Raw genomic sequence first — 25,878 nt, 5'->3', positions numbered from 1 at the left:
TTCAATATAATACATAACTTCAAATTGAGTTCTTCTTGGTACATTCTTAAAATAGAGACTATATTCTTAAAAAGAAAAAATTATATATGTGTGTGTGTGTGTGTGTGTGTGTGTAAATAAAACACACATTCCATTCCAATTCAGTTCTATCATTAATATGCATTAAAATCTTAACATCTTTAACATTTCTTTTCAATTAAATATCATACTTCCTTGGGAACACTTATAAACTTTCCATAGTTAATTCTTTTTCCCCATATTTCTCACTTATATTTTTATAAATCATTACTAATAATTAAAAATGTTCCCTTTTAATTCTCTCAATCATTTTAATTCATTTATTTATTAACAAACATCCCACTACATTACAGTAAATATTTTATCCATCATCATATTTTCTAAAATTATTTCTATTTGTAATATAACAATGTTATCTTATGTACCTTTGCAGAATCCCTTTTGCAATTAAATTTTCACCCATTATCCCTAAACAAGCTTATGGTTACAATCCTTATATCTTTTCTCTGTTTCTCCATTTCTTGTTTCTGTTTTTTACAACGTCTTTTCCTTGCTTTCTTCCCCCTCTTCTTCTCCCTCCCCTTTTTACCCACTCGTCTCTCTACTTCTAACTCCCTCATCTGTAATCCCCTCTTCTGTTGCTTTCTAATATTATAGTTATTTTTCAAATTGATCTCCTTTTTGGTTGTTTTTTCTAGTCTTAAACCTTTCACTCTCTTTCCCCCCTTTTCTTTTTTCCCCCCACTTAAAATTATTTGATCATTAAAGATGGCTTCTTCTTTGTCCCAATCTTCTTGTTCTGCAAGTGTTTCTTGTTGCTTCTCATAGTTCCAGATCTCCATTTCTAAGAATTGAAACACGAAGCCAAAAGAACTTCTCCCTTCTTGTGCATCTTCTTTCCATTTTTTAAGTTCCATTTTCAGTTCTTCTAAGAGTGATGAAAAACTTTTAAACAACCACCCGGTTAATATTAGTCATCTAGATGCAAAAACCAAAAATCACCAAATAATCCAAATAATCCAAGGCTGTTTCTACTTGCTTCTTTTTTCCACTTTCTCTTCCTGGGGTTCTATTATTTTGTTACCAAGTTTCAATTAAAATGTATCTTTGAGGAATCTTGTTAAAATTTCACTGTAGGTTCCTTTTAATTACAGTTCCGTCCCTTAATTCCTTTCCTGCTTTTAAAAACTTAAATGTCCAGAAATCTTTATTATCCCTTTGACTTTTATTTTCAGCTTAGATGTTTATTAATGTCAACGTGGATTTTTTTTCAATTTCTTGCTTAAGTCTCTTTGCTATCAGTATAAGGAAGGGAAGAAAAAAAAACTAATCCTTTTCCTTCTCTCTCTCCTTTGCAGCTTCAAAATCTTTGGAAACAATGTTGTTAAGTTTAAATTCCAGGGTACTTTATTTGTTGCTTTTGCTGTTTGACCTGGTCAACCAAGACTTTCTCTTCCTATCTTCCTCCTGCACATTCTTTTCCGGTCGAGTTCTTCTTTGTGGTGGCCATTTCTGACCACTGCTACAACCGCCTTCGGGAAAGGGAGTAATGGCCAGCTGGGGAGGAGAGATGTGGCTCTCCTCAACCCTGCAGGCAGTCTCCCCCCTCTTCACCACCTCTACGGGGTGGCTTAGCCCCGAAATCAGCCAGCTTGGGGCGCTCCAGCGGCGAGCACGGATCGAAGCCTTGCAGAGATGAGGTTTCGGTCTGCCGCCGAAAAAGTTCAAACTGGAAGACCCCGATTAACGTCTTAAGTGCCACTTAACAACCACAACTGGGAGAGATGGGATGATGGTTGTTGAGCAAAGCGGTCATGTTACATCTCATTTAGCGACCATTCTGCTTAACAACCAAGATTGTGGGCCCAATTTTGCATAAGTGGGGAACCACTTGTACTGCAGAAAATGTTTGTGTTGTATTTTTAATATTTTGGCTCCCCCCCCCCCACATGTAGGTCATTCTGAGCCATTGAAAGTTGAACGACATAAAAATGTTAACAAATAAAAAATAAGTAACATCATTGAACTTTTATTGTTTGGTTTTTGGACAGTCAGAGAGAGTCCTACCTCATTCCCATATCTGGATTGAGTGAGCGTCTCTTAGAAGACAAGTGGTGGCAGCTGGAATGATCAGGTGGCAATTGCTGTGTATATATGAAGATCCTAACGAACAGTCTCTCTCTCTCTCTCTCCCTCTCCCTCTCCCTCCTCCCTCCCTCCCCCTCTCTCTAAGAAAAATCCTTACAGTTTTGAATGCTAATTTGCTGAATTAGAAATGTAGGTCTATATTTTAAATTAGGTTGGAAAGTCTCCCTGTATATTGCTCCACTAGAGCTGACTACAATTTCAGCTGTGAACCACAGAAACTTCTGGAGAATCACAGCTTCCTGAATCTTGATTAAAGTATCTCAGTTGTGCTTTTTTTAATCTTCTAGTTTTTCTCCCCCACTTTGAATCACTGGCAGTAGAGAAGGTGAGGACACTTGGTGTCTGTAAACGAAACTGTAGGTGGGTAGGAAAGAGTTTACCATCTCTTTGCAAAATAAACATTTCTGTCTGAATTGCTGAGGTTCCAGGCTTAATGTGATGGAATTCCCAGAGCCTCATAAGGAAAATGGACATTTTGAAAATATTGAGGAACAAGAACAGACGGGACATTTTTATGGCATCAAATGATTAGCATCCTCCCCATGAAGCCAAGAAGCAGAAAAAGGATCAAATGCAAAGGAAGCACACAGAAACTTTGACACATTTGTTAATGAGAACCAAGTTACATATATTCAGTTTCCAAAATTCTGCAGTATAAATCCTTTTTTTCCTTGAAATAAATCTGCCTATTCAGAATCTATGTCGTAATCACACGTTTTGTGGTGCTGAACTGACTTAAGGGCAGTATTATATCTCCAAATTTTCTAAATCTGAGTTTAAAATAATATACTTTAAAATGATATACTTTAATGCTAGGTTTTAATATCAGCTATATAAAAGTATGGAAGAAGATACTGAAAGACTCAAAGAACATCCACCTGGCTAAGCCTTTATTTCTTCTTTCAATTTCTTTTGTAGCTGTCCCATCACTGATTTCTACTTAATCTTTCTTAAAGTCTAAGCCACTAGAGTTTAGTTCCTGTCTCTGATTGTCGCTTCAGTATAATCCATCCACTTTCCTCAGCTATGTAGATAAACAGTTCTGATAAATAAATGCAAACTGTTCTATTAATTTACAAGAATCAATTCTATTACAGGAACTGATGGTGTGCTACATGTTTGTAATAAAATAAATGCAAATTAATAGTTGATCAATAAGCTTTTAAATTTCTTGTTTGACCAAACTTTTCACTAACTATGGAACAAATGTTACTTGTTGCATTATTTTATTTATTTAGTTAACTATTCAGAAATGCTTCCTCTAACTTAGTTGATTACTTCATATCAGAGATTTTAAAAATGTCATTGAATATTATTATAGAGAAGTTGAATAGAATTAATATTAGGCTTGACATGCTTACAGAGGAAAATAATTTCTAATACAGCTAAATTAGCATCAAATTTTCCAAAGCATGTAAGAAAGAAACACACATACAGACAAGCTGGAAGTGGATCATATCTCAAAATGATCTAAATCTAGGTTTAAAACACTATTTTAATGCTATGTTGATAGTATTTTAATAAAAAGCATATAAAAAGCAAAGGAAAAAATACTAAAAGTCTTAAAAAGTTGGATTTGAACAGATTGTTTTATCTTCTGCGATAGTAACAAAATACTGAGGTGCAAAATAAATCAGGAATGCAAGTTCTTGATCTATTTTTGCAAAATGTTATGAAACATGAGCTAAGCCTAAGTATTCCCAAGGAAATGAGATAGTAGCAATAAATTTGCATGCTCCAGAACAGATGGCTGTGCCACATGAAGAAAGCAAAAGGTATCAGGCTCTGTGAAATGAGAAAGAGATGAAAACTCCTTGTCCACATGTTCTTGCAAACTGCTCTACGTGTGTTATGATAGGCATTCTATATAAGCAGCATGACATCACGTTTAGTCTCCTTTCTGTCTCCCTCTCAGCTTGGCTGCTATAAATCAGCCTGGACTGTGAGTAATGCTGAAGGAGTTAAATGTTCAAAATTTGTGTCTGTCTCTTTTATTAGCTAGCTAGAGTAAACTGGAGGCTATCGTTCAATGTCAGGTTCAGCATCCAATGACCCAATACGTTAAATTGTGGCGACCACAAATCAAAGGCATAATGAAGTCTGAGAAAGTGGTCTATCCTGATTTATTAGGACATCTGTCTGACTATAGACAATCTAGTGTTGCCCTTGGACAGCATCAGTTATTCCCATGGTCTTCTACTTATCAGACTGGCCTTCAAAAAAAGAAGAGAAGAATGCCTCAGAAACATGCCAGTATCCCAAGGTTTTGCTTCAGTATTTGAAGAGATAACGTAAAAAAAAAAAGAATGAAGTGAGATAGGCAAATATTAACTGGCACATAAATATTAACAACAAAATTCTATTGTTTATATTATTTATACTATCATAGGAATTGAAATTAAAGGCTGTTTAAGTTTTGGATGTTGGTAGAAATAGAGAAATAGAAAATGATCTGGAAGATAAAGCAACAAATGTATGTGGAAATATGTTTTCTCTTTATATATTTATCTTTATATAAGCAGTATAATCTTGACCTTAAGAGTAAAAAAAGTTTATATTATAACATCTCATTTTTCTTCCTTATATTTTGAATTAATTATAAAATTATGTAAATCTAGATTCCACATGTTGATATAAAGCGTTATTTAGAGTAACAGATATTACCTTTGTATATAACTTTTCCCCACCCATCCTGTTATATGCAACGTTTACATCGGTTGGATAGCTGTCATAAATGGTGGTGAACAGAGTGTTTCATTGGAATGCTAGAAACAATAAATGTCTACCTGTGTCCCCTTTCATGCTTAGGACCAGTGGTGGGATTCAAATTTTTTTACTACCAGTTATGTCGGTGTGGCTTGGTGGGCGTGGCAGGCAGAAGGATACTGTAAAATCTCCAGTCAGAGGTGGTATTTGCCGGTTCTCCAAACTACTCAAAATTTCTACTACTGGTACTCCAGAACTGGTCAGAACCTGCTGAATACCACCTCTGCTAAGGACCTAGCAGCGAGTCAGAGCTCTTCTGAAACTGCATGGCTTAGTTCATCTCCTCTCTTAGTTCATCCCCTCTCATTTCCTGCATCGGATGAGGAGAGCACATCTTTCTCTTTCTGTCCTGGCCACTTTTTACAGAGGCACGGTTGAGAATGTTTTAACAAACTGCATCACTCTTTGGTTTGCTGGTAGCAGTGCCTCAGATAGAAAGTCCATACAGAGAGTGGTAAGGACAGCCAAGAAGATTATAGGAAGTCATTTCCTGTTGTTCAAGATACTGCTTATAATTGCTATGTATTTAGAGCTCAAAGCATTGTTAGAGACCCTACACACCCACTTCACGGCCTGTTTCTGTTGTTCCCCTCTGAGAGGAGGTTTCAAAGTATTTCTAGCAGGACTACCAGAAGCTTTGTTCCCTATGCCATCCATCTAGTAAACTCACAAGATTTATTTTTCTCTCCATATACATGTATACATCCAAACTAGACTGTGTTGTTTCTCTGTGTCATATAATATATGTGGGTATATGCATATTTTTTTATTTATTTTGTCCTGTTTATGTAATATATATTGGAGGTGGTGACCTTTTGAGAGTTGTATGCAATGAAATTTCATTTTAATGTATGCCAATTAGTGTACATTTAAAGTGACAATAAAGTTATTTTAAGTCTTCTAAATCTAAGTCTTGGCAGAGATCTAATAGAACACATTTTAAGATTACAGTGTTCATTGCAAATGAAAGCGTTTGCACTTGATAATCTACTGATAGTTCATAGAGAGAAAATTACCTTATATATCCCCAGGGGTAGCCAGGATTTCTTCTTCAAATTTTTTGAGATTACTTGCAACATTTAGAGGATTCGGTGTTGAACTACTTGTCTAAATAACAGCCAACCTAGAGATGAGTTCATCTTTTTTCAATTGCATAAGCAATGGTTTTCTTCAGTGAATACTGGACTCAAATTATCTAAATGCAACTTTTATCTGTTTCTGATAAAACAGATTTAAAATAAGTAAAGTTTGCTTTAATTTGAAAATATATGAAAAATAATATTTATCTGACTATCCCAAAGGTGCTTTTTCAAGAGGCAACTGGACTTTCTTGTTTTTCTTTGAAGATGTTTTACTTCTCATCCAAGAAGTGAAATGTCTTCAAAGAAAAACCAGAACAACCATGACCTGGGTGATTTAGAATCTCCATAGACATTTATCTGACTAGTATTATTTATCTCTCCCTACCCATTTCTTCATGATCATTCATTAAATCATTCACCACAACACAAATATGCGTGTTCTCTTCATTTGTTTGCAGAGTAAATACCTAAATGTTTTCCCCTTTATTTCTTGTAAGATATATAGTCAGACAGACAGACATATCTGTGTACAAATATGTACCCAATTGTGTATTTTAATCATAACAACTAATCTTTCAAGTTACAAGGTGCTGAATCAATGGAATTAATAGTTAAGAAGTACTGGATTAAGGGGCCCTGAAATGAAGATCAAGTTTAGCAAGCAGAAACTTCAAATTAGAGGTCATAGTTAGACAAAAACGAGGCTCCATCTGTGAAACTTGTGTCTGTCAGAAGCATCTCGTGCAAGGCTAGTAACTTAACAGGGTTTGAGAAGGAATGTAGCAAGATTGTCTACAGCAAACGGAGGCTGAGTAGAATAGTCCAAGGCACCTCTTATTGGATTAAATAATTATCCAAGATTTTGTGGGATCTCTTTAGCTGCCTTTTTTTTTTACATTCCAATTTTCAGCATCTAAACCAGGGGTTCCCAACCTGGGGTGCTCGCACCTCCTGGGGGTGCGAGCTGATATTCCAGGGGGTGCGAAAAAAGTCCAGGTAAATAATAGGATATTGGCTATATGTTGGCATTTTTATTTATTATGCAATGGATTAACTTTGTTTTCATTTTAGAGTTAAGTATCCTTATTTAGTGGCCATCACATACATAGCTGAAAAGATTCAATCCTACCACATATTTAACGCGTTCAGTAGTTCCTAAAGTCTAAATTTCAGGGGGTGCGAGGTTCGAGTGAAATTTCTTTAGGGGTGCGGGGCGAAAAAAAGGTTGGGAACCACTGATCTAAACATATGCAGTGCTCTGCCTGTTAATCATCTTCCCTTATTATCTGCTTTGGGTTTACTTCATCTCATTCTACAGTCTTTAGACTTGCTTTTATAATTTTGCTAAATCCTTTATATGGGTCACAGTTTTAACATATATTGTTAAGAACAGGAAATGCATCACACTGAATCAGATACAACATTGTCGGTGTTCTTTTCTCCCATTGGAAGTATAGGAAAGCATTTTACTTTTGACTTTAAAGTTTAAGAACAGAGAATAGAAAATGTGCGAGAATAGAAAATATAAGATTAAAGCTAACACATTTAGCTGGAAATAAGAAAACACTGTACTTAATTGGATTAGATCTGAGAAGATCAGCAGAAGACTGCCCTAAAAGGATCCAGTTCTATAATTATATAGCCAACAGTAAGCTTAAATGAATATAAAGAGTCTTATAAAGAAATACATTTAATATTGCACTCTAAGCCTGCATGTCTATAATTTTATGTTTTATACATAAAATTATACATATATTCTATACATACATGTGTAGAGGTGTATAGAAATATATTACTAGTACCCTGTAACTATCATTAAGTGTTGTAGCTTATGATTCTTGACAAATGTATCTTTTCTTCTTGTGTACACTGAGAGCCTATGCACCAAAGACAAATTCCTTGCATGTCCAATCACACTTGGCCAATAAATAATTCTATTCTATTCTATTTCTAATTCTTGAGAAGGCCTACTGAGCTCACAGGACTTACTTTTGCATAGGAATATACAGGTTTACACTGAAAATATTACTTTGCTGATTTAATATTTATGTTTGTAAAGCCTTTGCTCTTAAAAGGATAAATAAAAAATATATGGCCAGAAGCAAATGTGGGATTTCTGAGTCTTGATATAAGCTGTTCATTTCAGATATTACTTTGAGAATGATTTTCATTTCTGCAATGATACAAAGTTGGATAGCTACAGTTCTAAAAGGAAGTAAAGTCAACACGCGGTTCCATACATTAATCCATTCAACAGTACACACAATTACAGCATCTACATTTTAAGTGTTTCAGTCCACATTTCAATCCCTGAGACTAAAAAAGCTTAGATCCATCTGCCTGAGAAGAATTCATCTGCAGATTGCAGTCTTAGCTAAAACTATACATGCACAAAGAAAAAACAATTTAATGCATGTGATTCATCTGTTCCTTACATTTTAGTTAATTTTATACACAAATATCTTAAAAGCTGCTAAAATAATAAATAATATAAACATATTCCATTTAATGAACACTTGCAAACTAGAATTTCAAAGGAAAAAAAATTGTATAATATTTTTGGATATCAGTGATTTTTTTCTGAATAAAGTATAGCAGATTTTTAAAATCCTAACCTATATAATAGAAACATGAATCCTACCAGTATAATGTACAAAGCAGGAATCTATCTGGTAATGTGTTTACATTATTTTTATAGTATTGTTTTAATGAGTGATAAATTTAGTTTCATTAATTTTTGTTTTATTAATTTTTTTATTTTTAATATAATATTTCTATCTTCAGTTGAACAGTGTTTTGTCTGGGTACAAATATCTTTGTTAACAATAATCAAAATTTGCAACATCATTTGTTACATTTATATTAATTCTACAATATTAAAATAGTAACATTCCACATATTAATTCTACAATATTAAAATAGTAATATTCCACATATTAATTCTACAATATTAAAATAGTAATATTCCACATACTAATCATAATATTTATTTATCTCTTGTAACATATCTTCTTTATTTTATTTCTCTGTTTCTGACTTCCATTTTTGCTATTTAACCATTGATAAAATAGATTGCATATCCTATAGTTTTCAGTTTGCTCTTTCTCCTTAATTGCCAACGTTAATCTGTTCATTTCTGCACATTCTAATATTTTCTTAATCACATTCTTATCTGTAGATATCTCTTCACTGTTCCAACTTTGTGCAAGTACAATTCTAGCAGCAGTTAATATATGGATAAATAAATATGCATTTTCCTTACTATATTTTTCAGGTAGAATCCCCAATAGAAATATTTCTGGTTTTAAATCAATATGCTTTATCATTTTTTCCAATCACATATGTGTTTTTGTCCATTTTTTGTTGCTTTTGGGCAAGTCCACCACGTATGATAATATGACCGAGGTATCTGGTGGCACTTCCAGCATTTAGCCGATTTATCTGTAAACAACTTTGCGAACCTCGCTGGTGCAAAATGCCATCTATAAAACATCTTATACAAATTTTCTTTGTAAGCAGTTGACATTGTTAATTTATAGTTCCTATCCCACAATTTTTGCCATTTGTCTAATTCAATTGTATAACCATTTTTCCCCATGCTATCATTGTTTTCTTTATTAGTTCATCCTCCAATTTAATGTATAGTAGGTAACTATATGTTTTTTAAAATCAATTTTTCTTCAGCTCTTATTAGTATCTTGTCTAGTTCTGTTTATTCTTTATAAAAACCATATACTTTTGCATTTTTCTCATATCTAGAATGTATCTGCACTTGTGAATACCGTGTCATATCAATCCCTTGATTACTCAATTCTTGTTTATTTTTGAGCTCCCCCTTCTTATTCAAAATGTCTTTATAGCTAACAATATTTTCTATGTTAATGACATTTGGATGAACCAATGCTTTCATTGTCAAAAGCCAAACTGGTATCCTCAAATAATATTGTTCTCTGACTTTCTCTCATACTAGCAGTAATGCATTCCTAATATAATGCCTTTGAAAGTAACCATGTATTTTTGTTTTTCCCATACCACAAGAAAGCATGCCAGCCCAATTGTAAATCATGTCCCTCCAAAGTCAATAACCTTTTGTTCTTCAGTACAATCTGTTCATTCACCCAAGTGAGTACTGTAGCCTGATAATATAATTCCCAATTTGGTAACCTCCTCTATTTACTTTCATTAATTTATACTGAAAAGAAAACATCATTTTTGCAACATCAAACAACAAATATCTGTTGATCTTAGATGTTCACGAAACTATATTCAATATTATGAACGTATATAGGAAGGACTTCATTTGTTGACACCAAATTTGACATTAAGAGCAGTATTCTTACTACTGCTCTTAATGTCAAATTTGATAAGATATTACTACTGATTAAATAGGAATAAGACATGTTACTGATTTATATTCTAAATCTACCTACTTCCATAACTTCCAGCGCTGTTGTTCCAGTTGATTTAGCAAGTAATCTATGTATTTATTTGAGTCCATGTACTCCTGCAGGAAAGAAAAAAAAATTAGTGAATTTTTGAAAGTCAAGAAGTGCTAGTAGATAATTTTTTTTTAATAATTTTAAAATTACCATTTTCTTTCTTTGTATGTACCCCTACAGTTAAAAGCAGCTTTGAGAAAGGGAAAAAGTAGCATTTAAATTGGGAAAATGACATAGGAAAGAAAATTAAATGGTCCACTAATTAGAGAGTTTCAATAAAATTTGGAGTCAAATGTCAACTTTAAAATAAAAATTAAAAACTCATGAAAGTCCCTCTGACCTATGCACAATATGATTAAATGGTAAAATTCACATAAATGCTCAGTTGCAATTCTAAACGGGGAGGAGAGAGAGTTTTTTCCCTGTGGTCATGTCTTGATTTTGATAATGATCTGAATTCCTTTGTATTGTTTATGTTAAAAATTAATGCAAAACAGATCAATGGCAGTTAGGGTGTTCTCTTATTCTGTTATATAATGATATTTAAAATGCTTCAGCGAGGTGACAATGGATAACACCGCTGCTAAGAAAAAAATCTGGGTTATGTGCAGTATATATAATCAAGATGATAGCACTTTCCCCTTGTTTTATTATCTAAAAACTCAAAATTCACCCCTCCCTTAGGAGAGCATATATTTTTGCATTCATTGATTGTCACGCTTTATTATTCCTTGAGAAGGTTTGCAGCTGTGGAATTAATGGCAGGCTTTTATTCAACCGTTTGTCCTCATAACTGAAGAGTGCAGGAAAGTCCAACTCCATCAATAATGCAATATTCCCACACATCTTTTTTTCATGAAGATAATACGTTACAAGATGACAACTGTACCTTTTCTTTTCCTAGTGTTTCTCAGGAGGTTTCTCTGGCTTAGAATAGACTCTGAATTGAGGCTAGGTGTATTAATGCTGACACACCACCAGAAAGTGTTTTCAGGAAGACCAAAGAATTCTGAGGCATTTCTTATAAAAGAATAGAATAGAATTCCTTACTGGTCAAGTATGATTGGACACACAAGGAATTTGTCTTGGTGCATATGCTCTCAGTGTACATAAAAGAAAAGATACATTCATTAAGAGTCAAGAATCATCAGGTACAACGCTTAATAATAGTCATAGGATACAATAAGCAATCAAATCATGCTAGGAAACAGTCGATAAAAATTGTTAGGATACAAGCAACAAATTTTGGTTTTGGATAACAAGATGGGATACATTGGGCAAGATGTTTCAGTCCATGAAAAGGATCTAATTAAGAAGAACAGAAAAGTTGATTATTGTGGCAGTTCACAACTGTGGCATCCCAACTACCTGTTTTGCTACCCTAATAAAATTAATAAAATGGATTTTATATATATATATATATATATTTGATTTGTCAGTCGCTTACAAGATAATAGGTATAAGTATATATATAGTTATGAATACATGAAATGGGTACATATAAGAAAAATAAAAGAAACAATAGGACAGGGACGGTAGGCACATTGGTGCGCTTATGCACGCCCCCTACAGACCTCTTAGTAAAGGGGTGAGGTCTATAGTAGACAGTCTAAGGTTAAAGTTTTTGGGGTTTGGGGAAGAAACCCCTCTACTCAGGTAGAGTATTCCAGACATAGACCACTCTGTTGCTGAAGTTGTATTTCCTGCAATCAACTTTGGTGCGATTAACCTTGAGTTTGTATCTATTGTGTGCTCTTGTGTTGTTATGGTTGAAGCTGAAGTATTCATTGACACGTAAGTCATTGCAATGTATAATTTTATACACCATACTTAGATCAGACCGAAGAAGGCATAATTCAAGGTTTTCTAAGTCTAGAATTTCAAGTCTGGTGGCATAAGGTATTCTACAACGAGTAGAGGAATGGAGAACTCTTCTTGTGAAATATTTCCGGACTTTCTCAACTGTGCTAATATCAGATACATAATGTGGGTTCCAGACTGATGAGCTGTATTCAAGTATTGGTCTACCGAATGTTTTGTATGCTCTAGTTAGTGGTGTGATATTAGCAGAGAAAAAGCTACGGAGGATTACATTAACAACTCTTAATGCCTTTTTGGCTATGTAGTTACAGTGGGCTCTAGCACTTAGATCATTAGAGATGAGTATTCCAAGGCCCTTTACAGAGCTTGGATCATCAACAAGGTCTTGACTATTCAGCTTGTATTTTATTTTCTGATTTTTTTTGCCAATATGTAAGACAGAGCATTTATTTGTTGAGATTTGAAGTTGCCATTTGTTTGACCATTCTGATACATAGTCAAGATCTTTTTGAAGGGTAGCAGCATTGTCTGTGGTATTGAACAGCTTTACATCATCAGCGAAGAGAACGCAGTTGCTCTTAATATGATCACAGAGGCCATTTATGTAGAATATGAAGAGAGTTGGTCCTAGAACATTTCCTTGGGGGACACCACTATTGACAGGTACAGAATTTGATAGGACACTCCCAATTTTGACCATTTGTTGTCTGTTTGACAGGAATGCTTCTATCCAGTTATGCAGTTGTCCAGAGATACCATAAGATTTTAGTTTTAGGAGTAGTTTGTTGTGTACCACTGAATCAAAGGCTTTACAGAAGTCTATGTAGATTGCGTCTATTGTTTTGCCCTGATCGAGTTGTATAGTCCATATGTTTTTGCAGTGTAAGAGTTGCAGATTACAGGATAGTTTTTTTCTGAAACCAAATTGTTTATTGGAGAGTAGGTTGTTTGTCTCTAAGTGGAGGATAATGGATTGGTTAATAATTGATTCCGTGACTTTACAGGTTATGCAGCATAAGGAGATTGGTCTGTAATTTTCAACTAGGTTGTATTACTATATGACCATGTTGGTGAACCTATGGCATGCATGCCAGAAGTGGCATGCAGAGCCATTTTGGCCGGCATGCAAGAGGTCACCGGAAGAACCTCACTGAGCATGCACACATGCCCCCCGCCAGCCAGCTGATTGTTGGGTATCTTCCACGCATGTGCAGGGGGAGATGTGCACATGCATAGCGGGAGGAGGTAAATAAGATAAATAATTTATCTTATTATCAAAGGAATATGAAATAAATCTGTTGGAAAAGGTACAAGGCATTTCTGATTGCAGACACTTACATATTGAGATTAGATAATCATATAAAAAAGAGAGTTCTGGACACTGTTTTCATAACAGAAGTGGAGGATGTCGAGGTAGGAGACTATTCTGAGAATTAAGCTTGTGAACCTCTTACCTTTCAATTTTGTTAGAGCGTATGCTTCTATTTTATTGAATTACAGGCACCAACTTCGTTTTGAAGCAACCATCCAAAGAAAGTATACAGGAATAAACCTGTTATTGGAAACCACGAGGGATCCTTGATGCTTTCTAAGCTTGGTTTCTTGCAGATGCTTCATTACCCAAACTAGGGAACATCATCAGTTGTAGCCCCCTGATTTCAAACCTGAACTACAAATATTATCCTTTATTGGAAACTGTGTAAGGTCTCCTACTTTGGCCTTTCCTTAGCACCCCTTGTCAAATCATAAGCAGTAAAATATGGGCCTCAGTAAAATAAAATAAAAAAATACAACTTGGAATGGACAGGAACATTTCTAACTATTCTGTACCTCTCCCCAAAAGCCAGCGTCTAAATCAGTGTTGCGGTGTATGGTCATTGTTATTGTCCTGTTCTATTTCTATGGATTTTTAAAAAAGAAAGAAAGAAAGAAAAAGTTTTCCTAATGAGAAGAAAGCAAGTAATACATTTCTCAGCCTTGCAAAGTAGCCCATACCAGAAGATTGCAAAGTTGCATTAACAGATTCTGGCCAGTCTAGAAATTTATTTTTATTTATTTATTTATTTTTATTTTTAGTTTGTCAAGCACACATGAGAAAAAAAAAGCATTAGAATGAACATAACATATAAACGTATAAGTATAAAGAGGTATAAGTATATACATAATAAATGAGTACGAATAAAAGGGGACAGTAGGACAGGGATAGTAGGCATGCTGGTGCGCTTATGCATACCCCCTTACAGACCTCTCATTTCCTCCACCCCTCATCTTTACAGTCCAAAAAATCAGGGAGGGTGCCTTTTGAGATATTTGCCATCACACACACACAGACACACATAGACACACACACCACCACTACCATTCCTTCTGCAGACTCATCTGTTGGTCATCTGACTGTTGACTGTGGTCTAGTCTGAGTCTCTTCCTCTTGTCTCCTGAGATCATCCCCAAACACCGTTACAGAATGATCTCAAATCCTTCCAAACTTTACATTCTAAACTGCTAGAAAATACTAATATTTTATACACGAAAGGTATTTTTAAAATGTTTACTGAGGTGTGAGCTACACAGCAGCCGTGTATGTGGCTGTGAGCTGCATTAGACATTTCAACATCATTGAGACAACCTGCCTGTTTGGAGGGAGGATAATAATAGACATTGTAATAATAAAACTCAGTTATTCAGACTGAAACAAAGACTTCTTATACTGTTCTAACCACAGGGAAAAGCTTATATAAAAGGGGCTTTACCTGTCACCCCAAATCCCGCCCTGAAATCTGTTTCCAAGAATGTCCCAAGATGAATGATCTGGGATGCAAACCAAACAGAAAATCCAAGCTAAGAAGCATGTTCATTTGCTATTGGATCAACACTACAACCTAATCTTCCTTGGCTTACTGATTACTCCCCTCCTTCATTTTGATTTGTGTTACTATCCTTAATTGTATTTACCAAAATTAAATGTCATAGTCAGATGGTTTGCTCTGAAAAATTAGCAAAAGCCCAAAACCAAGGAATTTTACAAGCAGCTCACATTATGTTCCCGAAACGGAATTCCTTTTAATTTTGAACATAAACTTTTAAAACAAACAGTTGCAGCTGCTTTAAACAACATTTTACACCGAGTGCTTAGCCGATCATAATATTTCAACATTAGCATGACATATTAAATCTCAGCAGAAAAGATTAAACCTGTTTTATAACTTCCATGCTGAATCACATTGTTTTGAAAGCTTGTTTTGGCTAGGCGTGCTTCTCACAAATCTTTTGAGAGACCATACACATGAGTGCATTTCGATTTAGCGTGAGGCTGCTTTAAAACCCAATCCAGCACTCTATGCATTTTGGCCAAAAAAAGGCCTTACATTCATGGTCATGGTGGATTCCCTAGCAAGGCTGAAAAATAGTAATAATAATTTTAAAAAAACCTTGGAGCTTTTATTATCCCTGTTTTTATAACGCAACTTTATCCAAATGTGGTTCACTTAAAAATATATTGTTTCTGTGGATCTTGGATTGTTCTACATACAGCCAAATCCTATTTGTTTTGTTTTGTTTAGATCCCAAGGTACATTAGAACTTAGAAGAGAAAGCATCAGCTTGCAAATGTCACAAAAGAATTCTATGGATGTCAAATGAAAACAAGAACTGAAGGGTTGGGAAACACTGACACCTTCCCTCACCAAAAGTGGGATATTATAATTGTGATGGAATGTAGTGATGAGATGGATTCCGAGGAGAGGGGGGTGTATTCCATAGGAATAAGAAGCAAGAAGTCCAGATATTACAGTGCATTCAGAAAGTATTCAGACCCCCTTCACTTTTGTCAATTTTGTTATGCTGCAGCCTGATTCTATAGTTGTTGAAATTCATTATTTTTCTCATTATTGGCATGTCAGAGTTGTCAAACTTGCGGCGTCATGTCAGCGTCATGTGATGTATCAGGACTTTTTTTCCCCTTTGCTAAACCAGGCATGAGTGTGGCCAGCATGCGATGCATCCGGCCCGGGGACCGGGAGTTTGACAGCCCTGCTCTAAGAGCTATGAGCAAACACTTTAAAAAATTAATTATAATTTTACTTTTGCTGGAGTCTTGCATAATTTCTTCAGCAAAATTTATAACTTTTGCTAGCTATAGATAAATCCTTACATTTTAATGTTAGTCTTTAGTGCTCTAAGATGGCTTGTTACCTTGTTCCTTTTTACTGTATTTTTCAAGCTCATATTAGCCTAAAATCAGTGATAATAAAAATGATATAAAAGCTCAGCAGTAACTCTCTCACTATGTAAAAGCGCCTTCCTCAAGAAATGAACAAATCTGGCATTATTTTGTTTTCTTTCTCATTTAACTGATTTGTGACAGATTTTCCCCAGTATAGAGATTCAGCACACAGCTTTTAATAACATGTTCTGCTTGGCTGTATTTCTCCCAATAATTGCATTTTACAAGCATTTGCTACTAACAGAAGATTTTGTGTGTGTATGCGTTCACCTAATGCACACATTTGGAATGCATTTTTTAAAAAAGCATGAACTGCTTTGCATGAAAAAATTCAGGATATCAGCATATGATTCAGCTTCAGTTCATATATTGGGGAAATGAATCACAATCCATATGAATTACCTACTCCACTCTGGCCCATACTTGCCTTTTATGCATGTGCCATCTGAGGTAAGATTTCTGTGCCCATTTTATGCCAGCAAGGTTTCCATGAGGGAAGGAAGAAAGACAAATCAACATATGTGGTTGTTCAAGTAATCTTTTTCAAGCTGTCTGTGAGGGGAAAATGTCCTTATCCAGTAAAATGTAGCAGCCATTTTACTGTTTGTCTTTTCCTATGCTCCAATGGATTCCATCTCATGATCCATCTTCTCTTAATACCTTCACTATCATGGTACATACAGCCATTGTAGAGTGGAGTAGTTGTTGAGGTATTGATCTAGGAATGGGTGACATAGGTTCTCTAGTAGGCCGTCTTCCTCTATAGAAGCTTACTGAGTGATTTTGGGCTAGGCCATTTTTCTCTACGCAACCTACATCACTAGCTTCTTGTGGTGGGAAAAATTAGGAAGCACACACCTTGCTTGCATTTTGCAAAGCTATAGAAATCACCCTACTCTGAAGGGGTTGGGAAAAGATGGCGCACCTGGATCTTATTCGTTAACATGTGTTATTTTGGTTTATATTTATTCTGTACACTGTCTCAGGCTGTGAGAGGTATCAAGATTAGTGTAAATACATGCACACACAACATACAAAAATATGGGTGGAGAGGAGGTCCTTACTGCTCTCTAAGCTTGGTTGTTTTCTTTCGGATGTTTCATTACCCAAACTAGGCATGTGCAGAAGTTTCAAAAGATCCAAAAAGTCTTCCCCACCCATCCAGGCAAGGGTCACGAAATAATGTTGATTCCTGTAACAATATCTGATTTCATTTGAGATGCTCGGACATTACTGACCAAGTCCTATTATTAGCTACTTACCTTTCTATTCATCATAATTTTCACCAAGCAGATGTGACCACTTGCCAACCAGAAACTTTATCTGAAGACGTTTTCTGAAAGTTGTAATTGCTAGCCTATGCAAAACTCATTAAACCTTTGTGCAGAGAGGCAACCTCTGTTTGGCTTATTCCTTTTAAAATTAAGGACACCAAGTCACGTACTTTTCAGAACAGAGGGCCAGATAAATTCTAGGCGAAATGTTCTCTGTGAGCAGTACCCACCTGAAAAGAAAAACTCATCAAAATTCTTCAGTCCACGGACTCCTGTTTGGTGGCTATGACTGTCTTTAGAAAAACATTGCCGACTTAGAAAATCATTCCCCAGAGCTATATACAGTAGCTCCTGTATGTTGTGACCTGTCATGAAAATGCAGACATGAATGATTAGCGATGAGAGGCCAACAGGAGTGCAGAAGCTGAGGCTGCCTTGTCTGTAGACATGCCAACACATTCTTCACTCTTTTAGTAAGACAGCTGAAAGGCAGCTTAATTTCATTGTTTCCTGCAGTCCTTTGTCTTTCTTTCCCATGTCTGGCAGGGCACCCAGTTCTAGCCACAATTTCTTTCTTTCTTTTTTCTCTCTGCAAGAATAGGACTTGTTAAGGCAGGTTGGAAAGCAGCATCTGCTCTGCAGTAGCCAGCACAGTGGTGGGATTCAATTTTTTTTACTACCGGTTCTGTGGGCGTGGCTTGGTAGGCGTGGCAGGGGAAGGATACTGTAAAATCTCCAGTCAGAGGTGGTATTTGCCAGTTCTCCAAACTACTCCAAATTTCCGCTACTGGTTCTCCAGAACTGGTCAGAACCTGCTGAATACCACCTCTGAGCCAGCAGTGCTGATTTTATCACTACTTCTACCTTGTTTAAAGGACAACTGCTCTGCAACAAATATTAGATTTGACCTGTGTGTATGACCTTGTACATATACCAAGTTATGCTTATATTTGCATGGATATACATTCATATATTTAAAAATATATCTATATCTCTCAATTTCTCATCTATCTTATCTATCTCTACCTATCTATCTATGTATCTATATCTATCTATCTATCTATCTATCTATCTATCTATCTATCTATCTATCTATCTATCATCTGTATATTTGAATAGGAAAGCTAGGATTCTGAGTCACAATGAAATATACTTTCCTCACTGAATATATTAGAATAGGGTTTTTGCAGAAGATTCAGCAATTAGAGAATTGTATAGAATTACTGCCTCTAAAACTGAGTTACTGGTAAATTTGATTGGTTTGGATATCTGGTTCATTGAGAAAAAGGATATTTTCTGAAATAGGACCTTTTCTGGGAACAAATAGCAGAACATGCTTCCAATGGAAGACATTTTTATTGCATGGCTGCCTTGTGATTTGTAAAGTTGGTTGGGCTAGCGAGCTAGGAGGTTAATATCCCAGGTTAATATATCTTCAGAAATTTTGAGTGCTCCATCTGGAGGTTACTAAGAAGAGGCTGGACAGGCATTTGTCCAGAATGGCATAATATCTCTGCTTGAACAAGGGGTTGGACAAGAACACCTCCAAGGTTCTTATTATTCTGTTAAGACTTCTAGATTTCTGCACAGTACTGATAGAAGATCATGTTTCCATAGACCAGATGGCCTTACTAGTCCTAAACAACTGGTGAATTTGTTTGGTTTGATGACCTGAGAAATGGGCATTAAGATCAATTTTACCTTATTCTGCATTGTTTTGCATGGTTAAGGAGTTAAGAGAAGTACTGCATTTAATATTGTTGACTATTGGTATATTTTATCTTTAGGGCATTCTATTCTTTATGGCATCGAGTTTATTTTAAAAGTTCCTATTTCATTTTGCCTTTTACACTATGTCCTACCCATTGTTGTTTTTGAACTTCCGCTGTATATGAATCTGAACCAAAATCTTCTGACTATTTTCCAGCACATCTATTTATGCATTAATTCTGAAGACTATTTGAATAAGAAAGAAATACCCATAACAGAAGGTGATTTTTTCAGGCTGAGGAGTCAAGATAAAACTAGCTCAATCCATCAAAGCAAGTAGGTCTAATCACATGTGTGCATTTTCCATTTAACACTTCAATGTTATATAATTTTAACAACAAATAGCCATTAATATTATATATTTAGCAAAACATTTTATCCTTTAAATATTCTTGTAACAACAGGAACCTATTCCAGTAACATGCTTATAAGGTTCGGGAGGTGGCAATATATCACAAGAATTCAAAAAATGATTATCTAATCCAGTTAGCTGGCCTTAAACAATTAAATTTAAATCAAAACACAACCAGTTATGGACAAGGTTAAACCAGTCAGTCATCTTTTAGACAATTTTATCCTTCTTTTATTCTTTTTATAAATAACTCAAGGAAGAAAAAGAATGTTAGATACAAAATATTAGAGAAAGAAGATGAGAATCTATATTTCCAATATGATTTGGTGTTGATTTCTCACTGTGAGCTGCTAGTAGTAATGATAAAGACATTTGACTAGGTTGGTGGCTGATTGTATTAAGTATGTGGTATTAGAAAGAGCCCAAATTGTACTATATCTGTCTATTAAAAATACTCAGAAAAAAAACATCTATCTACAAATATTTCCTACACTGAAATGTTTACAAGAGTCCTAAATACATTTAAGATGGATTTTGGAAGGATATTTATGACCAATAACAGCAAAGAGATATTTTAATTTTGCAGCCAATCATCTTTCACTATTAATGTCTGATGATGATTGATAGGAATTATTATTTTTTGTATCATATATATGTAACTAATACAAATGAAAATCAGCTTTTGCAATAATGCTAAACATTAGACCAAATACAGATACTGACATGTTGCATTTTTAAAAAAGGTTTATTTTCAGCATGAGGCAGTAGGAAGAAAAACCCCAACATCGCTACACTCAGTATTCACAGAATTATCCATTTCATTTTGCTAAATCTGTCCCAAATGCAATATAGATGAAGAAGATAATATCACGTGACATTGCCAAGAGAAGAAACATGGGACAGATTTAGCAAGCTGGAAGTGGATGTTTCAAAATAGTAGTTATAATTAGAAAATCCCAGACAATCTTAGCTATAGAAAGCACATCTAAAATAAGATTTCAAATAACTTTTTAACTGGGTGGAAAGCTAATTTAACTTTACTTTTTTTAACAAATAAAAAGTAATAGTAAAATGCTCTCTTCCTTGGAATAATTTTGAATGAAAATATAAATCTTAATAACATGTCCTGTAGAGCAGATATTGGGCTGAGAGTTAATTGACTCAGCTTTCCCAATTCAGTGCAGATATCAGGCTTTGGCGAGGGAATGAGAATAAGGATGACCTTGAAGATGGAAAAAGACGGAGAAAAAAGGCAATTAAAATATAGTAAAATTGAATGTTGCATGAACTAAAATCCATTCTTGCAATGGGAGAGCTTTTTCCACTGCCCTCTGCCCTCCTCCTTCTGCATCCCGCAGTGTCAAAGCTCAATGGTAATACTTAGGAAGAAAGAACAACACAGATTTCTGAAAAGTACCTTAATTGCAGCCTGAGGTGAAGAACAAATCTTGAAAAGTTTAAGAATGTTGCAAATTCCCATCCTTTGTTAGGGTGAGTTGATTAAGGTGGATTCTTCTTTGAAATGCTTTCTTCCTGCTGCTATTACATGGTACAGGTTGCCTCTTCTAAGAGAAACTCAGTACCTTGTCATTTGCTTTCCTGCAATATTTCACACTCCAGTCCTCCATGGCAAAAATTGGTGGATATAAAATGGCCCTAAGAGAGAGCCAGTTTGACGCAATGGTAAAGGCACTGGCCTAGAAATCAGGAGAGTGTGAGTTCTAGTCCTGCATCAGGGATGACAACCGGCTGGGTAACTTTGGATCAGTTAATCTCTTTCAACCAAACTCACCTCACATGGTTATTGTTGTGGGGGAAATAGGAGCAGGAAGGAGTATTACATATGTTCACTGCATTGAGTTACTTTATTTATTTTTATTTATTTTATTTATTTGTCAAGCTTGTATTAGATAACAGATATAAGTATAAACATGATTATTAATTCATGAAATGGATATGAATAAAAAGGAAAAATTAGGACAGGGATGGTAGGCACATTGGTGCGCTTATGCACACCCCTTACAGACCTCTTAGGAATGGGGTGAAGTCAACAGTCGACAGTCTAAGGTTAAAGTTTTTGGGGTTTGAGGAAGAAACCACAAAGTCAGGTAGTGTATTCCAGACATTGACCACTCTGTTGCTGAAGTCGTATTTCCTGCAATTGAGTTTGGTGAGGTTTACCTTGATTTTGTATCTATTGTGTGCTCATGTATTGTTGTGGTTGAAGCTGAGGTAGTCATTGACAGGTAGGACATTGCAATAGATAATTTTATGTACTACGCTTAGGTTGGACTGAAGGCGGTATAGTTCTAAGTTGTCTAAGCCTAAAATTACTTATAAAGTAATAAAGGTAGAATAAAAGTCAATCAACCAATCAATCAAACAAACAAACAAACAAATACTTGTTGGATCAGAGTGCTATTTGTTTGGTGTTTAATTATATTTTTATGCTACCCATATCACTGTTACAGTGACTCTGAGTGGCTTACAATATGTTAAAAGGTAAAAAAGTACTACAAGGCCATTAACACTAGAAGGATGATATAGAAAAGCTAAAAACCAAGATGACGGCAACCTATGCAATGGGGATCTTTTCTATCCCATCAGCCAACCCACAACATAGCAGGCCTCTGTCTGGGTGCCAGGCCAAACAGCACAGCCAGGTTTTTAGTGTTTTCCAGAAGGTTAGGAAGGCAAAAGCAGATCTCACCTTCTGGTGTACACCTCTAGGCAAAATAGTTTTCAGCTGATCATAGTCACAAAGTTCCACACAATGAAAAATTCAGATGGCTCTTTCTCTCTCTGACTTTAGAGCAGGGATCTCCAGACATGGCTGGCTAAGGAATTCTGGGAGTTGAAGACCACAAGTCTTAAACTTGCCAAGTTTGGAGAACATATTGTGCCCACATTTAGTTAAACATGATTACATCTACTTCTTAGATCATCCTCTTTATCACAAAAATAGAATTGTCTGTATTTCAAATCTTCTTTGCAGAACAATCTATCACATACACAGCTCCATTATGTTCCGAGTTAAATATATTAACTCTACAGTACTTCTGTTCAAATGAATCATAATTTAGATTCCTCCCTTCACCCAAATAGATAGTAAGAAAATGTTTTCAGAATATCTACACAATCTTTCCAGATACAACATGAGTTTGTTCTCATTTAAGTCTAACAGGAGATCTATCTCATATTTTTGCCAGTGTTATGAAGTTGTTTGGTGTGTTAAAATTATGCGCATGTGTTTTTTTGGGGGGGGGGAAGTTTTTCATTTTCCTGAATTTTGTAATCAAAAGAGTTCTACATGCAAAGGTGCTGAGTACATGCAAATCCCCTTGAGCTCTCAGGATTATACATGTGGAGGCGGCAATTTAAAAGAAAGAGCTGAACGACTTAATAATTTCCTTTTGAAAACCATTTACATTAGTATCGGCTTAACAGTAGTTAAGTGAAAGAATCCAGATAAACCAACAATCATTCTTAAACAGGAAATACGTTCAAAGGATATTGCTTAATGGGCAATGGGCAAGGAAAATATTCAGTAATCATATCCAAGAGTAACTCTAAAGAAAATTTGTATCTAAGTGGAAATTTCTAATTTATTTTTTAAATGCTAATATGTAGTGACTATTGTGAACACTTCATTATTATGGAAATTAAATGCAACACAAGTAAATAATATTTGAAGAAAATCCATTAGACTCTTCTTTTTATTATCTGTATCAATATAATATTCTTCCTTTCTTCCTTCCTTCCCTCCTTCCTTCCTTCCTTCCTACCTACCTACCTACCTACCTACCTACCTTGAGATGCATATCACGTATGTAGGGAAGAAAGCTTTTTAGCTTCCTATGAATTACGTACAAAAGCTTTTGAGAGCAAGTTAGTAGCTCAACACTTCTCATTTTCATACAAATAGGCACTTTCTACTTCCTTTTCAATTGTCGTGCATTCCATCCTGTTTCTCCATTAAGTGTTAATTCCACCTAGTGTCTAATGACCAAAAAACCCAATTCTATTTCATTTTTGTCATTAGCTTTGGCAACAGAATATAAGAGTTGGCCCTCTAAGCAAATCAGCTGTCAATCAAGATATGCCATTGGGTTGAGTTATTTTTTTGGTATTAAGAAAAATAACAAATAGCAAATAACAACCAAAAAAATGAAGCTAAGCTTGAACTGTGTATATTTGAGTAAATTCTTATGAACTGAATGGCAATCTCATGAGTAACAGTAAGAATTATTGTGATTCTTATTATTGCATATTATTATACCGTACTGTTGTATTATAATACATTATACCATCCACATGAGAGAATGATGTATTTCCCATCCATTTTATTTTTTTAAAAAATAAATATAATATTCCAACAACACTTGTGGAAATGCAATGTGAATGCCGATTTTGCAGATGGCCTTCTTGTCCTTGTCCTTCCATAAACCGGTGATTAGTATGACTGGAAGGGCATAGGTGCATGCCTAACCCCAGCTGCTGTTCTAACATGTTCAATGCCTTGTGCCTTTAAGTTCCCGAATACATGGTCCAAGGTCTCCTATTCTGAAATAATTTCCTGCTTTGGCTGAACAGAGACAAGCTCTTTGTGACACATTACTTTTTCCTAAATGAGATCTTTCACAGTCTTTATGTAGCACCTCTACACCACAAAGAACCAGCATTTAGCTCATTGACCAAGGAATGCACAGTGGAATATGCAAGTTGGTCACTTCACCCTTGTTCTTTCGTAACACAGTAGTTCAATTTCATGTTCCCACTGAAGAAGCAACCAGTACTTTCTCTAATATTGCCTGCAGACTGCCTTGCCATGCTTGTCTTTTAATTGGTGCTATTCTTTTCCCGTTCCCCACACCTTGTCTTTAATAAGCAAGTGTGGAATTTCTCCATTAGATAGATAGGTAGGTATATAGGTAGGTAGGTAGGTAGAGAGAGAGAGAGAGAGAGAGAGGGAGGGAGGGAGGGAGGGAGACAGACACACACACAAACACACATGAAATGCTTTTTTTAATTTTTTGTTTCTAAATGCACATCATTGTGTGAACAGTGTCATTCCAGGTCGTTTTACATTTTAAAACTAACATGACAATGGTTTCACATTGATATTATTAACTTTCTTACATAGTTTGATATTAATACATATTATTAATCTTAATTATTCAATGTTCTCATGTACTGTTTTGTGTCAGTCTCTATGTTCTCAACATCACTTCTTTTATTATAAATTCTATATTAGTAGTCATATTTGTCGTATTTAACAAATGGTATAATTCATGTTGCCATTCATAGAATCATGTTAATTTGTATTTTCTATTTTTTATCCCCTTTTTAGTTCTCGGTTGTGCCACCATTAGACTTAAAACAAAAGTTTCTTCCTACTCCCAATTGTGATAAAACAAACAATATCCATCCTGTTATTGTCCATTAAAATATATGAAGGAGCTATATGGTAAATGCTTTCCCTCTTGGCTATAAAGAGTCATAGCAATGCTGATGCACAGAAATAGGCAAACCATTTTTAGATTTTTTAGAGCTAAGACATATAAGTAAATTTCATAAGTGCTCGGTTATCAATGTGTAATGAACAGCACATTTTAACCAATTGAAAATGATTGATAAGTGAGTGGCTTGACAAGTGTTGTCTTTCTATTCTTGAAACTATAAATAAATGCTACAGGGTTTTTGAGATCACTTATTATTTTAGAATTGCAGGAAAGAAAGAGGCAAATCTTTAAAAACATTAAGAAAGTTTTTATAATGTTTTTCATTATATACAAACCAGAAAAACGTTTTTAAGTCAGGAGGAGTTTTCATCTTTCAGTTAACACCCATCAAAATGTTGGTTTTATGGCTGATGTTTCATCATGTCTTGAAACAGTTTTATCTATTAAAACAGGGGCCCTCAACCTATGGCCCACTACCCGGCGGCAAGCTGTTCAAAACCTTTTGCATGTATGAGTTTCCCCGC

General features: G+C 35.1%; 1 protein-coding gene across 3 annotated transcripts in view; it reads right to left on the bottom strand.

The window, feature by feature from the left end:
- The window catches only part of NCKAP5 (NCK associated protein 5), a 666,974-nt gene that overhangs the window by 439,163 nt on the left and 201,933 nt on the right, over positions 1-25,878 (bottom strand). For all 3 annotated transcript variants that reach the window (XM_087920337.1, XM_087920334.1, XM_087920335.1), the window contains exon 3: positions 10,445-10,518. In XM_087920337.1, coding sequence (XP_087776463.1) covers positions 10,445-10,518 — 74 coding nt within the window. The remainder of the gene's footprint in view (positions 1-10,444; positions 10,519-25,878) is intronic.

The sequence above is a fragment of the Pseudonaja textilis genome, chromosome 1, assembly GCF_049901715.1.
Source record: "Pseudonaja textilis isolate UNSWEBS1 chromosome 1, rPseTex1.2, whole genome shotgun sequence".
Lineage (NCBI taxonomy): Eukaryota > Metazoa > Chordata > Lepidosauria > Squamata > Elapidae > Pseudonaja > Pseudonaja textilis.
Note: the sequence above shows the minus strand (reverse complement) of the source record. Positions and strands in the feature narration are given on the sequence as shown.